Source organism: Muntiacus reevesi, chromosome 2 (genome assembly GCF_963930625.1).
Source record: "Muntiacus reevesi chromosome 2, mMunRee1.1, whole genome shotgun sequence".
Classification (NCBI taxonomy): domain Eukaryota; kingdom Metazoa; phylum Chordata; class Mammalia; order Artiodactyla; family Cervidae; genus Muntiacus; species Muntiacus reevesi.
This window is the reverse complement of record NC_089250.1, coordinates 36744934-36763685: the sequence shown is the minus strand read 5'-3', so window position 1 is coordinate 36763685 and position 18752 is coordinate 36744934. Positions and strand designations below refer to the sequence as shown.

Below are 18752 nucleotides of genomic sequence, written 5' to 3'. Positions count from 1 at the left end.
AAGGGAGCTAAGTTGAACAAAGTTCAACAAAGTTGCGTGACAGATGGTAAACTTCACATCTCACTCCTTGCCGACTGTGTGAGCTAAGGCAGATGACTAACCTCTCTGACTTTCAGTTTCCTATCTTTGAGAGGTGGGTAAAAAGTGCCTGAAAAAAGTGAAAGTGTTGGCTGCTCAGTCGTGTCTGACTCTTTGCGACCCCATAGACTGTAGCCCACCAGGCTCCTCTGTCCATGGAATTCTCCAGTCAAGAACACTGGAGTGAGTGGCCATTCCCTTCTTCAGGGGATCTTCCTGACCCAGGGATTGAACCCTGGACTCTCACATTGCATGAAGATCCTTTTACCGTCTTTTCTATTATTTTAACATGCATATTAAATGTGATAATACATGCAAAACACAAAGTCAGGCACACAGCACCTTCTAAGAAATGCTGGGTGGAGAATCTCTGCAGTTCAGAAGAAGCTGCTCGATACCAAAGGATGGACATGTCAGGACGGAGGCAGCGAGAAAAGAGGGATCTCACCCTCTCTTACCAACAACCAACTCTCCACGTGAGGATGTGTGAACCAAGATCAAACAAGCAAGTGGCAGGCGAACGTGAAGACCACTACATTAAGGAAACCATGTGTAAATAAGCAACAGTGAAAACTCCTAAACCCAATCATTCTGTAGGACAGGATAATTGCAATAGCTTGCAGGTGACTAGTTTTTGAAGTGTTAATGAACTTGAGCTACAGTCTTATTCACAGGAACACACACATATATATTTTTATTTGTAAGGTGCCTGGGAAGAATCCCAACATGGTACTGACTGTATCCAGTGACTCAGTGCGTGGCTGGTCACCATGCCAGCACCCACAGAGCACTGGCTCCTTCCTGCTGAGTCTTCTGGAACATTCTCTACAAGGACAAGAGAGAACATGTATGCGTGTGTTTGTGGGGGATGGTGGAGGATAGGCCCAGGTCCAGCACCAGATGGGTATCCATGCCTGTAGCAGCTCTGAGGAGTCCAGTGTGTGCTTTTGGATAGATGGGCCAAGACCCACCATTCTTGTCAGTAATGTGGACAATCACTATAATCCTTTGATTCTTAAGCAGGGAAGATGGTCACCCCTGATTTACAGAAGGGGAAACAGAGGACCACGATGCTCAAACGAGGCATTTTTGCTCACAGTGATTTCAGTGGGATCCCTCAAGCTGGGGCTCCTTGAATAGCTGAGATTTACACTAACTTTCTTACTTAAAAAAATTGGCAACGTTTGAGCTATAAAACATAAGCCTCCTATTTCCATAGCTTAATGAAAATATCTCCCACACACTGTAATACATCCTATTCTTCCGCCTAGCAGAGCACTCAGTGTGAAGGGGCTCTGTGCCTGATGTTCAAGGTACAGACCTCCCTGCCGTCCTGGGGACGGTGGTGAGCAACACGACTCCAAGCCAAGCCCGGCGTCCTGCACTTGGCTTCAGGTTTTAATTATCAGTTAGTAATTACGGGTTCTTTCTTTGTGAAAAATAATTTCCTGTAGATTGGGAGCCAGCAGGGTTACCATGGTTGAGAAGCTAATCTTATTTCTATGTCAGAGATTCCCTCTGCCTTGGCCATGCAGGATGGAAAATGCTGTTTTGCCTGAAGCTCCAGACTGTTCAAATGTAAGGAGGTCAGGATTCCAACACAGACTCTGAGATGAAGGCTTATGGGCAAGTGATTTATTAAAGATGTGCTCCCAGGGGAAACCAGTGATGGAGGGTGGGGGTGGGAAGCAGCTTGGAACAGGCAAGGAAGCCAAACCTGGGTGTGATTTCAGGCGAGTCCAGCAGGGGGCCCCGGAGGGTTGGTTACAGCCTAGCATTTTCCCAACCTGAGACAAGGCCTTCATGCTCCTGTAGGCAGCTGAAGATTAACGGGTGTACCAAGACCGGATGGACATTCCCGGACTCACCAGCTCTCCACGTATGAGGGGCAGGGTAGGCTCCAGGAGCCCCAGGGCAATCCTCCAAGAAGAGCAACAGGTAGCGGAAGCTGAGGCAAGGCCAGACGGCTGCCAGGGTCGGGGCACGCAGAAATCAGGTTCAAAGGGCGGGAGAGGCAGACTCTGCTCCCGAGGGCCCGCTCGGGTGGCTGAAGGCAGGGGCAGCCGTGCAGAGCGTGGGTCAGGAGGACTTGGCTGGGAGGGGCCGAGGGCCTTGAAGCTCCAGCAGAGGGACTCAGAGGGGCTTCCCCAAGAGGGCCCAGATTTGGCCGAATGTGCGCCTTGGCCATGTGGTGTGAATGGTGAGGTTCGCAGTATTGGGACCTGAGTCCAGGACTAGCTCTTCTCTAACCTGGTGTGTGGCCTCTGGCCATTCACCCTCATCCTGGGCCTCAGTTTCCTCCTGTAGTGAGTGAGGGACTTACACAAACACCTCTCCAAGCCTAATAATACTATTAGCATCTATCCATCCACCCACCCATCGATTCAGTCATTCATTAACAGAAGAGTTTCTATTAATGATTTCCTTGGGGAATGAAGCCTTTGGTTGAATCTCTTATGAACAAAAGAATAAGAACATATTATCTTGTTCTTAAAGTCACTTACATTTAGTTGAAGAGGCTGTCACAGGCCTTTAGGAAATTTGGGATAAGAAAATGATTTTAATAGGTTACTTATAGTCTAGGCTTCCTGGTAGAAACAAAACTCCAGATGAAAAACCAATTAGAAGCCAATGACCCTTTGCTCAGTATCGTGTAGATCAAGCTTCTACATGAGTTCCCATGCTATATCGACGCAGGAAAACATTCTTTAAATGCATTCAAGCCTCTTCCTGCCCCCAGCTTTCAGGGCCCACTTGCTTGTTCTCCTTTCTGCTTCCCCATTGTGGGTGGTGTTTTTCCTTCTGGGTCAGCACTGCACGTGTCATGATGTCATGATATCATGTCACATCTACAGGTGTGCCTCTCACACTGAACTTTGAGCTCCCCAAGGGCTGGGACCAGATTTTTCATACAACCATTCAGGCACCTTGCACAGTATCTTGAACACAGTAGAAATTCAATATGATTCTCTTAATCTTTGACTCGGTTCAATGGAAAAAAACTAGTCAACTGAGCAATACAGAAAAATTAACCAGATTTTTTTCCTCTTGGCTTTTGCCTGGAGTTGGAAATCTAGGTCCGAGTAAGTAACTTCATTTCCATTAATCAAGATTCTCTATTTTCTCCCATTTCTATGTCAAAGTCTGTTCCTGTAAAAATGGACAGATTCCTCTAGTACATGGGTTGAGTCAGATGATACTCATTTGACTGATGGTCTGTCCAAAGGATTGAAAAAAAAGGTTCTTACCCCCCAATATTCAGTCTGGCCTCCTGGTGATCGAGCACTCACGGTAATCTGGCCAGCATTAAAGAGTACATCAAAAGAAACCCAGCTCCTTTTTCCAACAAAGGTTGTTTCAACCTCAATTGCATATGCAATATTAATGTGCTTTATTTAAATATTAATCAGCCTAAAAGCCTGAAGCGATGCATGCAATCAATACTTCCTAGCATCTGAGTCATTCAGGACTGAGGCCTGGTCACTTCCGGCTGCCACCCTTTTATCATGGCAGCTTCCCGGCAAGCACAGGGCCCAAGCTCAAAGCTACCTGCTGCAGGCTGTGTTCTGACAGCCCTTCAGGGCGCTCCAAAGGCCCCTCTTCAAAGCCAGTCACAGTTAGGAGCCCATCAAAAGAGTGGAAAAATGCAGGTCCTAGGGGGTGGCCTCTTTTCTTTTCCAAGAACTTCCGTTGGTGAAATTACAACCCTGGAGCATAAATAATGTTCCAAATTTTGAACTGAAACAAAGAGCATAATTTGTCTTCTCCCATCTGAGAACTTACTTTCATTCCTACCAACCTCAGGAGTTCTAAGCATTACAGAAAAGAAGGAGCTCTTGCTTATCTGTAGGTGGATTATCCATGCTGAGAATCACATTCTCTCCAGGTCTTCAGCCACAGGGGTGGGTGAGGGAGTGTGGGGGAAACCTCAGTTAACCTCTGTGGTCCTCTGTGCCCCTCGCGAGTGACACAGGTGATGCAGCACAGGGTGGAGGTGGATGAGAGCTGCACACCAGCGTTTCCCATCACTGCTAACAGAGGCCCAACACGCGATTGAGGTCCTGATTTCATTTGCAAAAGGATTGACTAATTAATATGCAATTGTGATTGATTAATATGCAAAGCAATTTGACACAGATTCATTAAATGCCTGCTCAGTGCTGTGCTAAACGATAAGAAGAACACAAAATTGAAAAGGTACACACTTCCCTACAAAGAGCTTGTGATCTGGTTGCAACAGGGTCATGCATTTGTTGGAAATAGCATTGTTGAATAAATAAATGGATGAATGAATGAGAAAAGTGTCAAAACAAATGATGAGGTGAACCTTCAGCATCTGGTTGTTGTTTAGTCATCGTGTCTGACTCTTTGACACCCCATGGACTGCAGCACACCAGGCTTCCCTGTCCTTCACCATCTCCCGGAGCTTGCTCAAACTCATGTCCATCGAGTCAGTGATGCCATCCAACCATCTCATCCTCTGTCGTCCCCTTCTCCTCCTGCCTTCAATCTTTCCCAGCATCAGGGTCTTTTCCAATGAGTCAACTCTTTGCATCAGGTGGCAAACGTATTGGAGTTTCAGCTTCAGCATCAGTCCTTTCAATGAATATTCAGGGTTGATTTCCTTTGGGATTGACTGGTTGGATCTTCTTGCAGTCCCAGGAACTCTCAAGAGTTTTCTCCAATACCACAGTTCAAAAGCATCAATTCTCAGCACTCAAAATCTGGGAATATTGTCAAAGAAATACATGTGATGAGGCTTATTGCTAGAGATTTTGTTTATGTAGGTCGGGGATGGGGCCAGACAAATTTGTTTTCTCTTAGGCTGGGATGGCCTCAGTCACTGTGAGAGGACCTGGAAGAGGGTCTAGTATGGGAAATTGTACAGCTACTGCATAAAAATGACCCTAATATGTCAGTGGGACCTCTTCCTTCCATCTGGGCTTCGAGTAAAGGGTCCTCTCTCCCTGTTTCTTCTGCTGACTTGGATGTTCTTCTTCAAATCCATCTTTGAGATTGACTTGGGTAACCTTCACCTTGCACTCTCTGCTTTCCTAGCCTCACAGTCTTACATTGAGTCTGGAGGTGCCCTGTTTTCTCTTTTGATAACATTAAGCTCGTGTCCCTGTTTCTCCATCAGGACAGGCTGCCCGTGTCATCTCAACTTTTTTCAGAAAGAAATGGATGTTAATTGAGCATCTGTTATCTTTCAGGGCCTTCCCAGATGGCTCAGTGGTAAAGAATCCACCTGCAGTGCAGGAGACTCGGGTTTGATCCCCAGGTGTGGAAGATCCCCTGGAGAAGGAAACGGCAACCCACTCCAGTATTCTTGCCTGGGAAATTCCACAGACAGAGGAGCCTGGCAGGCTACAGTCCACGGGGTCGCAAAGAGTCGGACACGACTGAGCGGCGGAGCACACACATTATCTTTCAGGAGATACACACACGGTCTTTCAACGATACCTCACGGCACACCTGATGGGAAGTTAAAGTTCACAGAGGTTTACTTGGTGAGTCTAAGGTTGCACGTCTGTGAGCCGGGGAGCTGGGAGTCGTGCTCAGGCTTTACTCAGTCTCCACGTTGGCCCCGGGGTGTGCCAGCCGCTCCCCCAGTGTCAGCCCCACGCCCTGCCTGGCCCTGCTCTGTGTGGAGAGGCTCGGCTTCACCTGTCCCACACCCTGAAAGCTGCCACCTCGGTCACACATGCCTGTCCTGCAGGCCTGGGAGGACCCCAGGCTTGGACCTGCACCATGAACACGCGATCATTGCTGCAGGGGACCACCCAGCACAGAGACAATGACCCCCGCTGCCTGCCCACCCCTCACCTGCAAGTCACGCCCCAGACCTATGTCCTTATGGACCACAGGCTCCTCTGAAGAACCTCTGTGTCTGGTTTCTCTTCCTCGGGGCTCACCCACAGTGAGCCCAATGTATGGCCATCTGATTGAGGTGGAGCCCATATCCAGACTGTTTCTCCAGAGAGGCTGGGTACAGGAACACTGATTTCAGCTTGGTTTGAAATAGGAACTTGGCTAAGACTCATTTCATGTTGTTACTATTGAGATGAAGAGAGATAATTTATTTATTTGGAATAGTGAGTGTTTACCAGAGAGAGTGGATCCTCAGGTTAAATTCAATCATAGAACAACAGAGCAAGAGTGGAAGTGGCCACTATCACTTCTTGCTCCTAACACTCAACAGATTTAGGGTGGAGTTGTTGAATTAAATTAACACTAATTGCTCCCCTGGTGGCTCAGAGGTTAAAGTGTCTGCCTGCAATGCGGGAGACCCGGGTTCGATCCCTGGGTCAGGAAGATCCCTTGGAGAAAGAAATGGCAACCCACTCCAGTATTCTTGCCTGGAGAATCCCATGGACGGAGGAGCCTGGTGGGCTACAGTCCACGGGGTTGCAAAGAATCGGACATGACTAAGCGACATCACTTTCACTTACATTTATATATTAATTTGCAGCTTTCAGAGAATTTAAATTCTCAGTTTAAATGGAAAGAATGTTGGACGACCAGCCTACCTTGAGTCTTGTCTTTTAATACACAGAATAAACAAGCTTTGATAATAATTCTGCTCTGGGAAACGTTTTTCCTGGTTCGATTATGAAGAAGTTTTTGTCCTTTTGTCTAAGAGCCTCTGATAGGGGCTTTTACTTCTCACTGAGCACGTTTCTGTTTATTTTAACCTTTAATAAGTTGCCAAGTCACCCTCCCTCAGGCAGAGGTTGCCAGGACCCAGCCTGTCGTTTCCACATTCTTGAAGGGCTCCAGCTGCCTGTTCCCACTTCTGTTTGTGGAGGGCCCTTCCTGAGATGTTGGGGCGGACTGAGGTGCTGGGGTCTTCACGTCCCGTGGGAGCAGCCCTCAGCAGTGACTGATGGGAGCGGCAGTGGAAACACCCCAGCTTCCAGGTGTCCCCATCCCGTGTGGGAGATCTCTGATGCCCAGCATGTGCTCACAGATGCCCCAGTGGGATTAGGTTCCAGCTGGTTTGCCATGGTGACTTGCCTGAAATGCACCTCCTGCCGGCTGCCTTCCTTCTTGCATCTCGTGCTGCCTGCCTCTCATCTTGCTTCCTAACGTCACCTCCCAAATAAACCACTTTCCCTCAAGCCCTGGCTCAGGTCTGCTTTGGCCGGAACCCAAACGTGGACCTTCCCAAACTAAGTACATTTCTCTAGAAGAGCACTGGCTAGTTCTCGAATCCAAGCCATTAAGTCACCTAACAAGGTGTGAAGCTGCCTGTTAATCCTTTGCTCAAACAATTTTCGAGTTTATCACCATCCACTGACTTCACTGCCCTCTTGGGCAGGTCTACTCCACTTGCCATCCTCATCCTATTAATTGTAGTGTAAAATTTTTAATTAAAAATAAAGAAGACAAATCTGGCAGCTTTAAAGTTGCTTTAAAGTAGCTTTAAAGTTGTCACTCTCAACTCTATCCCGAGTGAAGGAGACACATGACTGGTGAAAACTAGCTGGTTCAGGTTTTCCGCTGAGGAGTTAAAGGATGAGTTATTTGGGGGTTCAGTTTTCTCACTTTTACCAAAGACAGAGGACATTTTCAAAGGCATGTATAATTAGATATACTCACTTCGTAAAGTTAAAAGTGTTTTGTGAGTGAATTTGGTGAGTGCTGAAGACATGGACCTTCCTCTGGTTGGAAGTTGTTGAATCATGTGGTTCTCTCCAGAGCTCACAGTTTCCATTTGGGTCTTAGATATCATCTAGTTTAAGTCATTTCTTCAACAACCCTGCCAAATGGCCATCAATGCTCTTCATGAACATTTTCAGGTCAGGAGAGCTCATTACTTCCTGGAGGAGCTAATGCTTTTATTTACTCCTTAGTCATTAGTTTCTGCTTTAACTGAACTAAAATCCTTCTGCAATGGTCACACATTGGTGAGAATTTTCATGGGAGAAACTACTGAACATGTTGAATGCCTCGTCCATTCTAGAGAACTGGAAATACTTGAAAATGTGTTTAATGTGCTTCTTAAGTTGTGGTTTCCTTCCCCCCCCCCCCAATTCTTTTCACTCTCCTTAGCCTGTTGTGGTTTGGAGACCCTCAACCACCCTTGTCACCATCCATCACCATCTCTCTAAGAGTGAGATGCCCATTGGAGGCAATCTAGCTGTCCAATTATTGGGGATTGGAGAGTTTAAGTAAATTACCACATGAGGCAATACTATATAGCTTTTATAATCAGGTTTTGAAGATTACTTGATAATATAAAAATATCATGACATAACACATGGAAGTGGGGCATACTGTATAAGCAACAAGAGCCCAATTTTATTAGAAATAAACACACAGAAATGATGTCCAAAATATGTCAAAATGTTAAGAATGGTGATATAGCTAGCTCTGAATCTGTTTTATGTTTTTCCGCATGTTCTATAGAGGACATGTATTTATTGTTTAATTAGAAACATTTGTTTTGGAAAGAAACAAAGGAAAGAAAAGGAAAAAAAGAAAATGGCACTCAAAGAACTCATAGACTTTTCAGATGTATTCGGATATTGCAGATTTGAGGGGAGCTGACACCTTTCAATGTGTATCTTTCACTTTCCCAATTTCAGATGAGAGTTTTTGGCAGGTGAATGACACTGTCCACTGGCATTGTACCTACCATTCATCAGAGCCCCGAAAGAATTTTTTCCCACTTGAATTACTGTCTCTTGTTAATCTGGTGACTGGTGCTCGGAACAGCTGTCACATAAACACTTGGGCTGAGCAGGGGTGGCCAGGTCAATCTCCAGTAAGGGCAGAAAGTGGCATTAGAAAGAGAGAGGTGTGTGCCGCCCACTGTCCAGCCTGACTGGCAGCCACCTCACAGTGATGCTGTAGACGCTGCAAGAGGAACTCGTCCAGGGAGGAGACTAGAAGTGCCTCAGTTGCAAGGACAGCCCTGAGGCTGAACCTCTGCCTGCAACTGGTTGTCCCTACCATTTCTCCGTAAGGGAGGGCCTCCAAGATCAGAACCTGGGAGAAAACAAGGCACATGCATCTCTCCACCTCTCCTTGGCAAACTCTCCATGGTTCTGCATTTCTGGGGGAGGTAGGGCTTTGGAATAGTCCAGGTGGCAAAAGTGGTAAAGAATCGGCCTGCCAATACTGGAGACACAAGAGATGTCTCCATCCCTGGGTGGGGAAGATTCCCTGGAGAAGGAAACAGCAACCCACTCCAGTATTCTTGCCTGGAAAAGTCCATGGACAGAGGAGTCTGGCGGGCTACAGTCCATGGAGTCGAGAAGAGCTGGACATGTGAATGCAAACACGGGGCTTTCAAGGAGACGGACAACGCCCTGCATGGGGCGGTCCCTCCAAGGAAGTGGAGGAACAGCCAGGCAGTGGCTCCATGTACCAGCAGGGAGGTTGGAGAGGAGGAGCAACTGCTGTCCTTAGACTTTGCAGATGTTTGGGAGTCTGAATCTGTTGATACAGCTCCTAGACAGTTCCTTCCTTTTTTTGGTCTATTTTTTAAAGCCTTTACTGAATTTGTTACTCTATTGTTTCTGTTTTACCTTTTGGTTTTTTGACCCCAAGGCGTGTGGGGTCTTAGCTCTCTGAACAGGGAATGGAACCTACACCCGTCGTGTTGGAAGGTGACGTCTTTACCACTGGACCATCAGGGAGTCCCAGTTCTTTATTGCCTGATCTAGCAGAGTGGATTCCCATCCATCCAATGAACTTTGGATTAATGTCTGTCGTTTCTCTCTGGAGGCACATTGGCTGGACAACACCAATGATTAATTTAACTTTTTTTTTCCATTAAAAAAGATGCTCAGCCCAGTGTGCGCTCTTCTAGATTGATAAGGCCCATGAGATCAATAGAAACCCAGCATGTCTGTGTTCTGCTTCCCGATTTTCTGTCCACCACACGCATGTAAAATCTCCCTTCTTGTTTTGCAGTGTGGACGCTCACACCTTCCAGGAAGAACGTGGACCCCCAAATATTTCTTCTTGTTAATCATCTTTCCTCTATTTAAATCTATATTCTCTAAATATATGAGTCTTTTCAGCAACCAAAATACTTTTTAAAAAATACCTAGATCTGGAAGTTGTAGGAGAAATATAGCATAGTAATAGTTTGGGTTATTTTAAGTCACTACACTGATGCTTGAATGGTATACTCCCTGGGGTTATAGTAAAGCGATCACTTAAGTTTAAAGGGTTTGCAGATCTTATCAGGAATCAGCAGGTGACTTGCTGGGTCAAAAGTCAGAGCCCAGACATTTACTGTGATTCCCTGTTAATATTTCTCCTCTGTCAAGGGATGCTATATGCCATATTTGGATTTGTGGGGAAAGTCAGTGTGCAGAGCTCATCAGGACAAAGATACTCTTAAGAAAGTGGCATGCTTGCTCTCATAGAGCTGTGCGTGACCTGCGAGTTGCTGCCCTCTTGGGTTTTTTGCCATCCGTTTTGTCCAGCAAGAACCCAAATGGCTCATTTCCACCCTCCAGTCAATGTCCTCAGCTGGAGCTGACTTTAAACCTTGCCAAGGCCCTCTCTCCCTGCTCGCTCTACCTTTTCTCTCTTGACACTTTGTTCTTCCAGACCCCGTTTCCTTCTTTTTCTCTCTGAACTCACTCACCTTTGCCTGCTCCGGGCCCCACGCCTCATCTGTCTGTCTTTGACTCTAGCTGCGGCTTCCACAAGATGGGCTGTCTGGCATGCGTGCGTGTGCAGGGTACCCGTGTGCCCTGGGTGTGGCCTACGTGCAGGCAGGTGTGTGTGTGTGCGTGTGTCCTCCCACCACCTGGGGCACCAGAGCATTCAGGACACGTGATTCCCCACACAGGGCAGCGTGCACTTACGTAGTTGGAGGCCAGGTCCGGGTGGAGATAGTCGATTCCTGTGAAAAGACAAGAACACAGGAACAGAGTGTTAATACCTGCCACGTGTCTTCAGGAAAGCTGCTCAAGAAGGCGCCTTCTGTGTGGGCGTCAGAAGATGGGGAGGGGGTGAGCGCTGGGCCCCCGCCTCACACACCCCCGGGGGAGGGTGCTGCCCCCGCCAACCCACGCAGAGCCAGGGGCCACCGGATGTGTCAGAGGAGTGAAGCCAGTTACAGCTCGTGGCCCTAGCATAACACTTCTGACACAAATGTTAGCTTAGTGGTCCCAAGATGGACGTCTCATCAGAGAAGTGATCTAAGAGAGATTTGTGGAAGTCCTGACATTTCTGAAGCATCAGTTGGCATTTCTTCTGAAATGAAGCCTGCCCTGGGGAGGAAAAGCAGTGATTATTTAACAGGGCTCAGACAGCAGTGGATTAGGAGAGCTTTGCCAGGCATGGAAATAACCAGGGAAACATGGCCTGGTGAGAAAAGCCATTAGGCAAAGGGCAAGTGGCTTCCTGGAGGTGTCCCAGGTGGGAACCGGTTCTTGTTTTTGCAGAAAGCTTTCCCGGGAGCCCGAGACCATGAGTCTCCTGGTGGGAGTACTGCACTTTCTCCTGCATGTGGCCTGTCTTGCTGTCCAAGGGTCACTGCAACAGTAGGATTATGGTCCCTGATGCTGCTGGGTTCCATCAATATGTAGATCTCAAAGCACTGTGGAACTTCAAAGGGAAAATTGCAAAGCTCTCATCCAGGTCTGTAGTATCATCTAATCATTGAAAAGCAGCAAGAACATCAGAGTATCCAGCCCTCTCAGAGATTGGCTGGGTTCCTGCACTACCTAGTATCATGGTTATGAGTGTAGACTTTGGAATCAAAGACCAGAGCTTTAATCCCAGCCATGCTGCTGACTGGCTGAGTGACTTCTGGCAAGGTGCTTGCTTTTTTCTCAACCCGGTAGGGGTGAAAACAGTGTGGTCTTATTCCAGAGGCGTCAGTAACTCTATTGGGTTGCAATATTTGCAAGCCAGAGGCATCATTAAGTCTTGATCATCATTAAGTGTCGATCATCTTTACTGCATGCATAACAAGGCCGGGCCACATTGTAGCTTTGTCCTGAAAAAAAGAACTTGCATCCAAATGTATATTTTTAAAAAGAAGTTTTCCTTTTTTTTTTTTTTTCTGGTTGCACAAGTAATTCCTGGACTGGGGTGGGGGGGGGGGGGTCACTGATCTACTGATGTTTTCACATTAGAAGCAACTGCTGTCTACAGTTTGGGAGACGATAGCCAGGCCCTTCTCCTCCACCTCTTTTACCCTGCTCCCCCAAACTGCAGGAAGACAGGGGGAGGAAGATATAAAGGCTAATATTTTTAAAGTTTCAGACCTTTGCTCTGGACCCTGATTCAGAGAGGTCAGTGTAGGCTATGGGATGGAGCTGGGGACAAGCACAGGCTGTGAGACTACCAGATCCAGTTCTATCCAGGCTCAGGTACTGAAATGTTTGTGTGACTCTGGCCACATAGACTCTCTGAGTCTCAACTTCCTCATCTTTGAAACCGAAGTACTGTTCTCCTAGAAAAGCAGTTTTTGAGGTCAGAGCCAGTTCACTGAAAGTGTTTAGCTTGCAGTAAACATATAACCAATTACATTCCTTGCATCCTCATCAGTACCTTCATTGACCACATTTCTAGAATTTCGTGGATGGTGCAGAGAAGAAGAAATATTTCAAAAAGTCTACAGGCTTTATTTTCTTGAGCTCCAAAATGACTGCAGACAGTGACTGCAGCCATGAAATGAAAGGATACTTGCTCCTTGGGAGAAAGCTATGACAAACCCAGACAGCATATTAAAAAGCAGAGACATCACTTTACTTACAAAGGTCTGTCTAGTCAAAGCTATGGTTTTTGAAGTAGTCATGTATGGATGTGAGAGTTGGACTATAAAGAAAGCTGAGTGCCAAAGAATTGATGCTTTTGAACTGTGGTGTTGGAGAAGACTCTTGAGAGTCCCTTGGACTGCAAGGAGATCTAATCAGTCAATCCTAAAGGAAATCAGTCCTGAATATTTGTTAGAAGGACTGATGCTGAAGCTGCAGCTCCAATACTTTGGTCACCTGAGGCAAAGAGCTGACTCATTAGAAAAGACTGAGGGCAGGAAGAGAAAGGGGTGACAGAGGATGAGTTGGTTGGATGGCATCATTGACTTCATGAACCTGAGTGTAAGCAAACTCTGGGAGATAGTGAAGGACAGGGAGGCCTGGTGTGCTGCAGTCCATGGGGTCACAAAAATTCAACATGACTGAGTGACTGAACAACAATAACAACTTGGTTTTTAGAGTGTTGTGTTGATATTAAATTGTCCTATATGTTTGTTGAAATTGGTTACATTCTGTGCACTCATTGTTAGGCAAAACATGTTGTTACAAACAGATAACTTGAAAAGATACACACACATGCAGAGAATACCCTTCTTTTTCCCTAACAGTTAATTTTTAAAATACGGCTTCCTGTTCTGATGATTCAAGTTACTTAGGAGAGGAATTTTCTAAGATGTGGTAGTCTCATCTCTGTGATGGGAAAATATTGAAGCCAAGAGATAATTTGAAGACAGAAGGAAATCAGAATTAAAACAAGATAAATTTAGCCTAATTAAAATGAAGGATCCTTAATTAAGTTAAGTGGAAGACTGAATGTTAAGTCAGAACAGACACAGACTTTGGTCTGAGGAAGAAGATTGTTGATGGATGGATTAAGGATGACAGACGTGATCCAGAAAAGTAATAATGAACTAAGCATGAAAATGATAACCTGGTAATTAAATAGTATTTCAATGTTTGGTTATAGTTCATTATCTTTTGAGGTGGAAAGCACTGAGTACATCTTCTTAATCAGTTTATTTATTTTTCAATTCTTGTATTATTAATGGATTAATTCTTGTTTTCATTCACAGGTTTATGTTCAGCAATGAATGCCAGGCTCTACGCAGGTCTTGGAAAAAACACAGACCATTTAGGCACAGAACCTGAGCTGAACAGCCACCTAAGGCTTGCAGTCTACAGGGGGCGCTGACTCATCACCAGACAATCATGCAATATGGTGCACGAATGACAAATACTTGGTTATACTTTTGTTCATAAACCATTAGTATCTTGTCATTAGTTTGAAAGTCTACTCTGCTGCTGCTGCTGCTAAGTCTCTTCAGTCGTGTCCGACTCTATGCGACCCCGTAGATGGCAGCCCACCAGGCTCCCCCATCCCTGGGATTCTCCAGGCAAGAACACTGGAGTGGGTTGCCATTGCCTTCTCCAATGCTTGAAAGTGAAAAGTGAAAGTGAAGTCGCTCAGTCGTGTCCCACTCTTAGTGACCCGGTGGACTGCAGCCTACCAGGCTCCTCCGTTCATGGGATTTTCCAGGCAAGAGAACTGGAGTGGGGTGCCATTGCCTTCTCCAAAAGTCTACTCTGCTGCTGCTGCTGCTAAGTCGCTTCAGTCGTGTCCAACTCCATGCAACCCCACAGACAGCAGCCCACCAGGCTCCCCCGTCCCTGGGGTTCTCCAGGCACTACAACAGTCCAAATCCTCAGGAATCACTGCCAGTTCTGGAGCCCTCAGGGAATCAATGAAGGGCTCCCTGTTCATATCCTCAGCTACAATGTTAACAGTTCAGTTGAGACATTGGACGTTTTGTTAGGAGCAAGGTGCCTGCCTGTGACCACTTTTAAGGGTCCTGCTCTGATCCCCCAGATGCTTGGTGATGAAATGGTGATTCCAGGATAACCTAGGCAGGTTCCCCCCAAACCTACACGCATCTTTCTCCTAGGTGAGCCGGCCTCAACCGTGGTGCTTTCTGAGCCAAAGGATCAGGAAGTAAAAACAAGTAAGCTGCCCACATTGGCATGAGTGTGTGCACACACATACACACATACTCACTCTTGTGAGAGCTCCTTTTATTCCTGTGAAAGCTCTCAGCCACTGGAGAAAGCTTTTGCCTCCACTTCAAAACATCTCACACCTCAGAAAACACAGCATTGTTTTCATGTCGATATTTAATTGAGCCCGCACAAAGACACGCCGATTTTAAGCACACTGTCTATCCTGGTTTTCCATCAATCCTGCTTCAAAGGCTTGCTTTAAAAAACATCATATTCTTTGAGGATCTTGAGAAGAGAAAGGCTCCATTGCTTCATCTCTGTACAGACTTTACGTGTAATTGGACCAATACTGCCCAGTGGAGCTTTTATGGAGGATCCAGACGGCTGATGAGAGGTGAAAGTGCATCCCCAATGAGAAGCCTGCAGGGTAGAGTTACTCCAGGATCTTGGCAGAGCCAATGGCACGTGTAGTTAGAAAAACAGCAGTTCATCAAACCCTTTGGTTTTCATATCATGATCTATAAAAAATAAAGCTCTGCTAAATCTTTGTCGGGCAGGCATGTGGGATAGGATTAACATTACAGTGGGGCAAGTATAGTAAACTGTAGTCAGTTTGCTTTACCAGGGCTCATTCTGAAAGCAGCAATAAAGTCAAAATGCTCCAAATGCCAATCCTGCTACTAAAAAGCTATTTTGGGGATCTAGAGCCACACTGCCTAATGGAATTTCCGTGATGATAGAAATGAAGTGGAATTGAATTGCCACTAGCCCCATGTGGTTATTGAGACCTTGAAATGAAGCGAATGTGATTGAGGAACTGAATTTTTAATTGTATTTCAGTTTAACTAATTAAAACTTAAATATAAATAGCCACATATGGCTAGTGGCTACTACATTGAACAGTGTGAATCTAGAGACATAGGTGGTAAATATAAACAGGTTTAGAAGCTGTTTCAAGGTAAGATATAAGCAATGTTTGTTGTTGTTGTTGTTTAGTCTCTAAGTCCTGTCTGGCTCTTTTGTGACCCCCATGGACTGTAGCCCGCCAGGTTCCTCTATCCGTGGGATTTCCCAGGCAAGAATGCTGGAGTGGGTTGCCATTTCTTTCCCCAGGAGATCTTCCCAACCCAGGGATGGAACCCACGTCTCTTGCGTTGACAGGGGGATTCTTTACCACTGAGCCACCAGGGAAGTCCAGTGGCCCCAATGAAAAATTAGAATTCCATGATTGTCAACTTTCATTTGTTCATTAAAAAAATGTAAACTTATTAATTCAGTACATATTTGTGAAGGGCTTGAGGATCACTGATGTGAGGAGGGCGAGGATGTCGCCACAGTATACATGACCATGCCCAGCCCCTGGCCCTACTTCTGACTAGCATCTCCCAAACGATGGCTCTTTTCCGTTCCAGAGACATGCAAAAGACACACTTGGTTCCAGATGAGTGAAGCCTTCGGAATACTCACCATCGTCCATAATTCCAATGGTAACGCCTTTCCCTGTGTATCCCAGCTCCCAGGCTTCTGCCACATTCAAGTCGAGACCGGGAGTACCATCAGCTTGCCCGGTATTGATCTGGTTCAGGAATGCAGAAGCAGAGGCTCTTATTAGTTTGGCATAGATGGTAAAGCACCAGATGGTAAGTATTTGCTTGACATACTCTGCAGCCACCTGATATTTCGGGGCCAGGTCAGAGGTCACGTCTTCCATGAAACAGGACTTTGGGGTGTTCCCTCCATCTACCTCTTCTACTCTGCTCCTTCTGTTTTTTGATACACAGAACACTGATATTCTCTGTCTCATGGAAATACGCAAATGCAATTTCTGTCTCCCTACCTCTTATTACTGGATCATCATCTTTAAACTCCTGAGGGCCAACATTGCAAGATACCCTCCCCAGTTTAGAATTAAGTGCTCACAACTCTTGTCACTCTGTACTTATTCCTCACTTTCAGAATTTAGTTCGTATTGTCTTGCTTTATTTTGATTTGAATAATTTCCTCACTAAATAACAATATCCTTTGCAAGAGGGAGCATGCTCTATTTACCTTTTTAAGTTCAATATCCCCACACCAAGTCTCACTTAAAAAATATTTGTTGAACTGAATTAAAGAGAGCTGCCTCACCTTTAGTGCAAGTTCTAATATAAGAAGTAAAAAAAGCCTTCCCCCTTAAAAAAATCAAAAAGAAAGAAAAGGAAAAAAGAAAAAAAGAAAAATTCCATACAAATAAGTTCACTACCCTCTTCTTATGCATTTTTGTCCTGTGGAGATTCTCTCAAAGATAAATCATAAAAAAAAAAAAAAAATAGGGAAGTTAGAGCTGGCATTGACAGATGCCCATAGTGACAAGTAGCTGGTACAATGCTGCTGAAATATATGAATATCATTAGGGCTCTTTATAGAAATGACTACTCCTCTCGTAGGCACATGTGAAGATGACACCTCATGCCCTGGAAGTTAGAACCATGTGAGTGGTATTGGCCAATGGAATGTGAGTTTACATGCCATGCATCACGTCCAGGCAGATGCTTTTAGAGCCAGTGTGTGATTTGCTTTTCCCCCACCATTGAGTGGCTCGTGTAACCATGGTTGGGATGCAGCTAAGAAGAAACCTGGGTACCTAAGGGATTTCAGTGTTGGATGCATAACATGAGTGAAAAACAAGCTTTGATGTTGTTAGTTCACTCTGATTTGTGGGTTGTTTGTTATTGTAAGAAACTTAGGTGATCTTAACACACATAAAATTATTCAGTTGCCCAGACTGGATTTGTAGAATTCCCTGCCCTGAAGCCTAGAGCATTGTCCAGCTCTGAAACTCCAGGGGAAAAATTGTGATGCATTCCTACTATGGGCTGTTTATAAATTACAAACATTTACAAATTAGTCACCCCTCCTGTTCCATGTATCCTGTGGTTTGGGTTGGTTTGGAGGCACATGAGCCCGTCTCTCTTGAATGTAACCCAACCCACCCAAATAGGTTGTGAAAATATATTCATTTCACCAGACAGACTAGGATTCCAAGCCTTGAATCAGCTAAACCCTACTGAATTGGCTGCCGTTACTGCAAGAAGCACCAACAGATGGTACTCCTGCGACTCTAGTCTCTGAGTTCTCCTGCTTGTGAGGTCAGTTGACTCTTTCTCTTAAACCTGTGGCCCCATCCTGGTCTCCCAGTCCTCTGCCTTTTGAGGCCCTGGTTACTCCTCCCATAACTTTGACTTGACTTTCACATGTTTCTGCAAGTCTTCACTTGTACCCTGGTCTGGGAGAAACTGAGGAGCTCTTGGTAGTTGCTTTGAACCCAGAAGGTCATGGCTGTTTAGCAGTTCCAGAGAGAAACCAGATTACAGAAGGAGATGTGTGGAGGGTGGTGGAAAATCAATACTGATCAGAGGGAACAGAAAAGTTCTCCGAAGCCAGTGCTGGCTAGAATCCCACAGACTAATGAGGAAACAGAAATGCATCTTTTATCTGAAGTCCCAGGATGAGAACCATTATGAAAGGCACCGAGATGCTTACCAGGTACCATTGCTTCGTGAAAAGAGGGTCGTTCATGTTGATGTCGATCTCGTTGATGTCTCTGTACCCTCGCTTTTTCCGGTTGAATCCTTCCTGCTGCAAGGCCCTCTTTACCTGGAATGACAATGCTTGAGTGTTACCTGACTATCGACTGAACACCCCTCTTCTAGAATTCATTTCCACAAATTCAAATTCCGTTTGTTTATAATGTGTGTGTGTGTGTGTGTGTGTGTTTTCTTTCCTCAGTAGAAGCTGAGCTCATCTCATGCACACTCTTACTTTCTGATTATTTCCCAAGATAATTTACTGTTGTTGTATGGAACACCAAGGCCATGGGGATGGCCTTCAGTGAGTTTTGTGAAAATAAGAATTAGATGGATATAAGGTGGTAGGGGGCATTAGGTGAAATAAAACAATGAAACA

General features: G+C 45.6%; 1 protein-coding gene across 2 annotated transcripts in view; it reads right to left on the bottom strand.

The window, feature by feature from the left end:
• Positions 1-18752, bottom strand: part of PCSK2 (proprotein convertase subtilisin/kexin type 2) — a 229676-nt gene that overhangs the window by 84735 nt on the left and 126189 nt on the right. For both annotated transcript variants that reach the window (XM_065919585.1, XM_065919586.1), the window contains 3 exons: positions 18330-18443; positions 16275-16383; positions 10911-10948 (listed from right to left, as the gene is read on the bottom strand). In XM_065919585.1, the coding sequence (XP_065775657.1) occupies positions 10911-10948; positions 16275-16383; positions 18330-18443 (261 nt within the window). The remainder of the gene's footprint in view (positions 1-10910; positions 10949-16274; positions 16384-18329; positions 18444-18752) is intronic.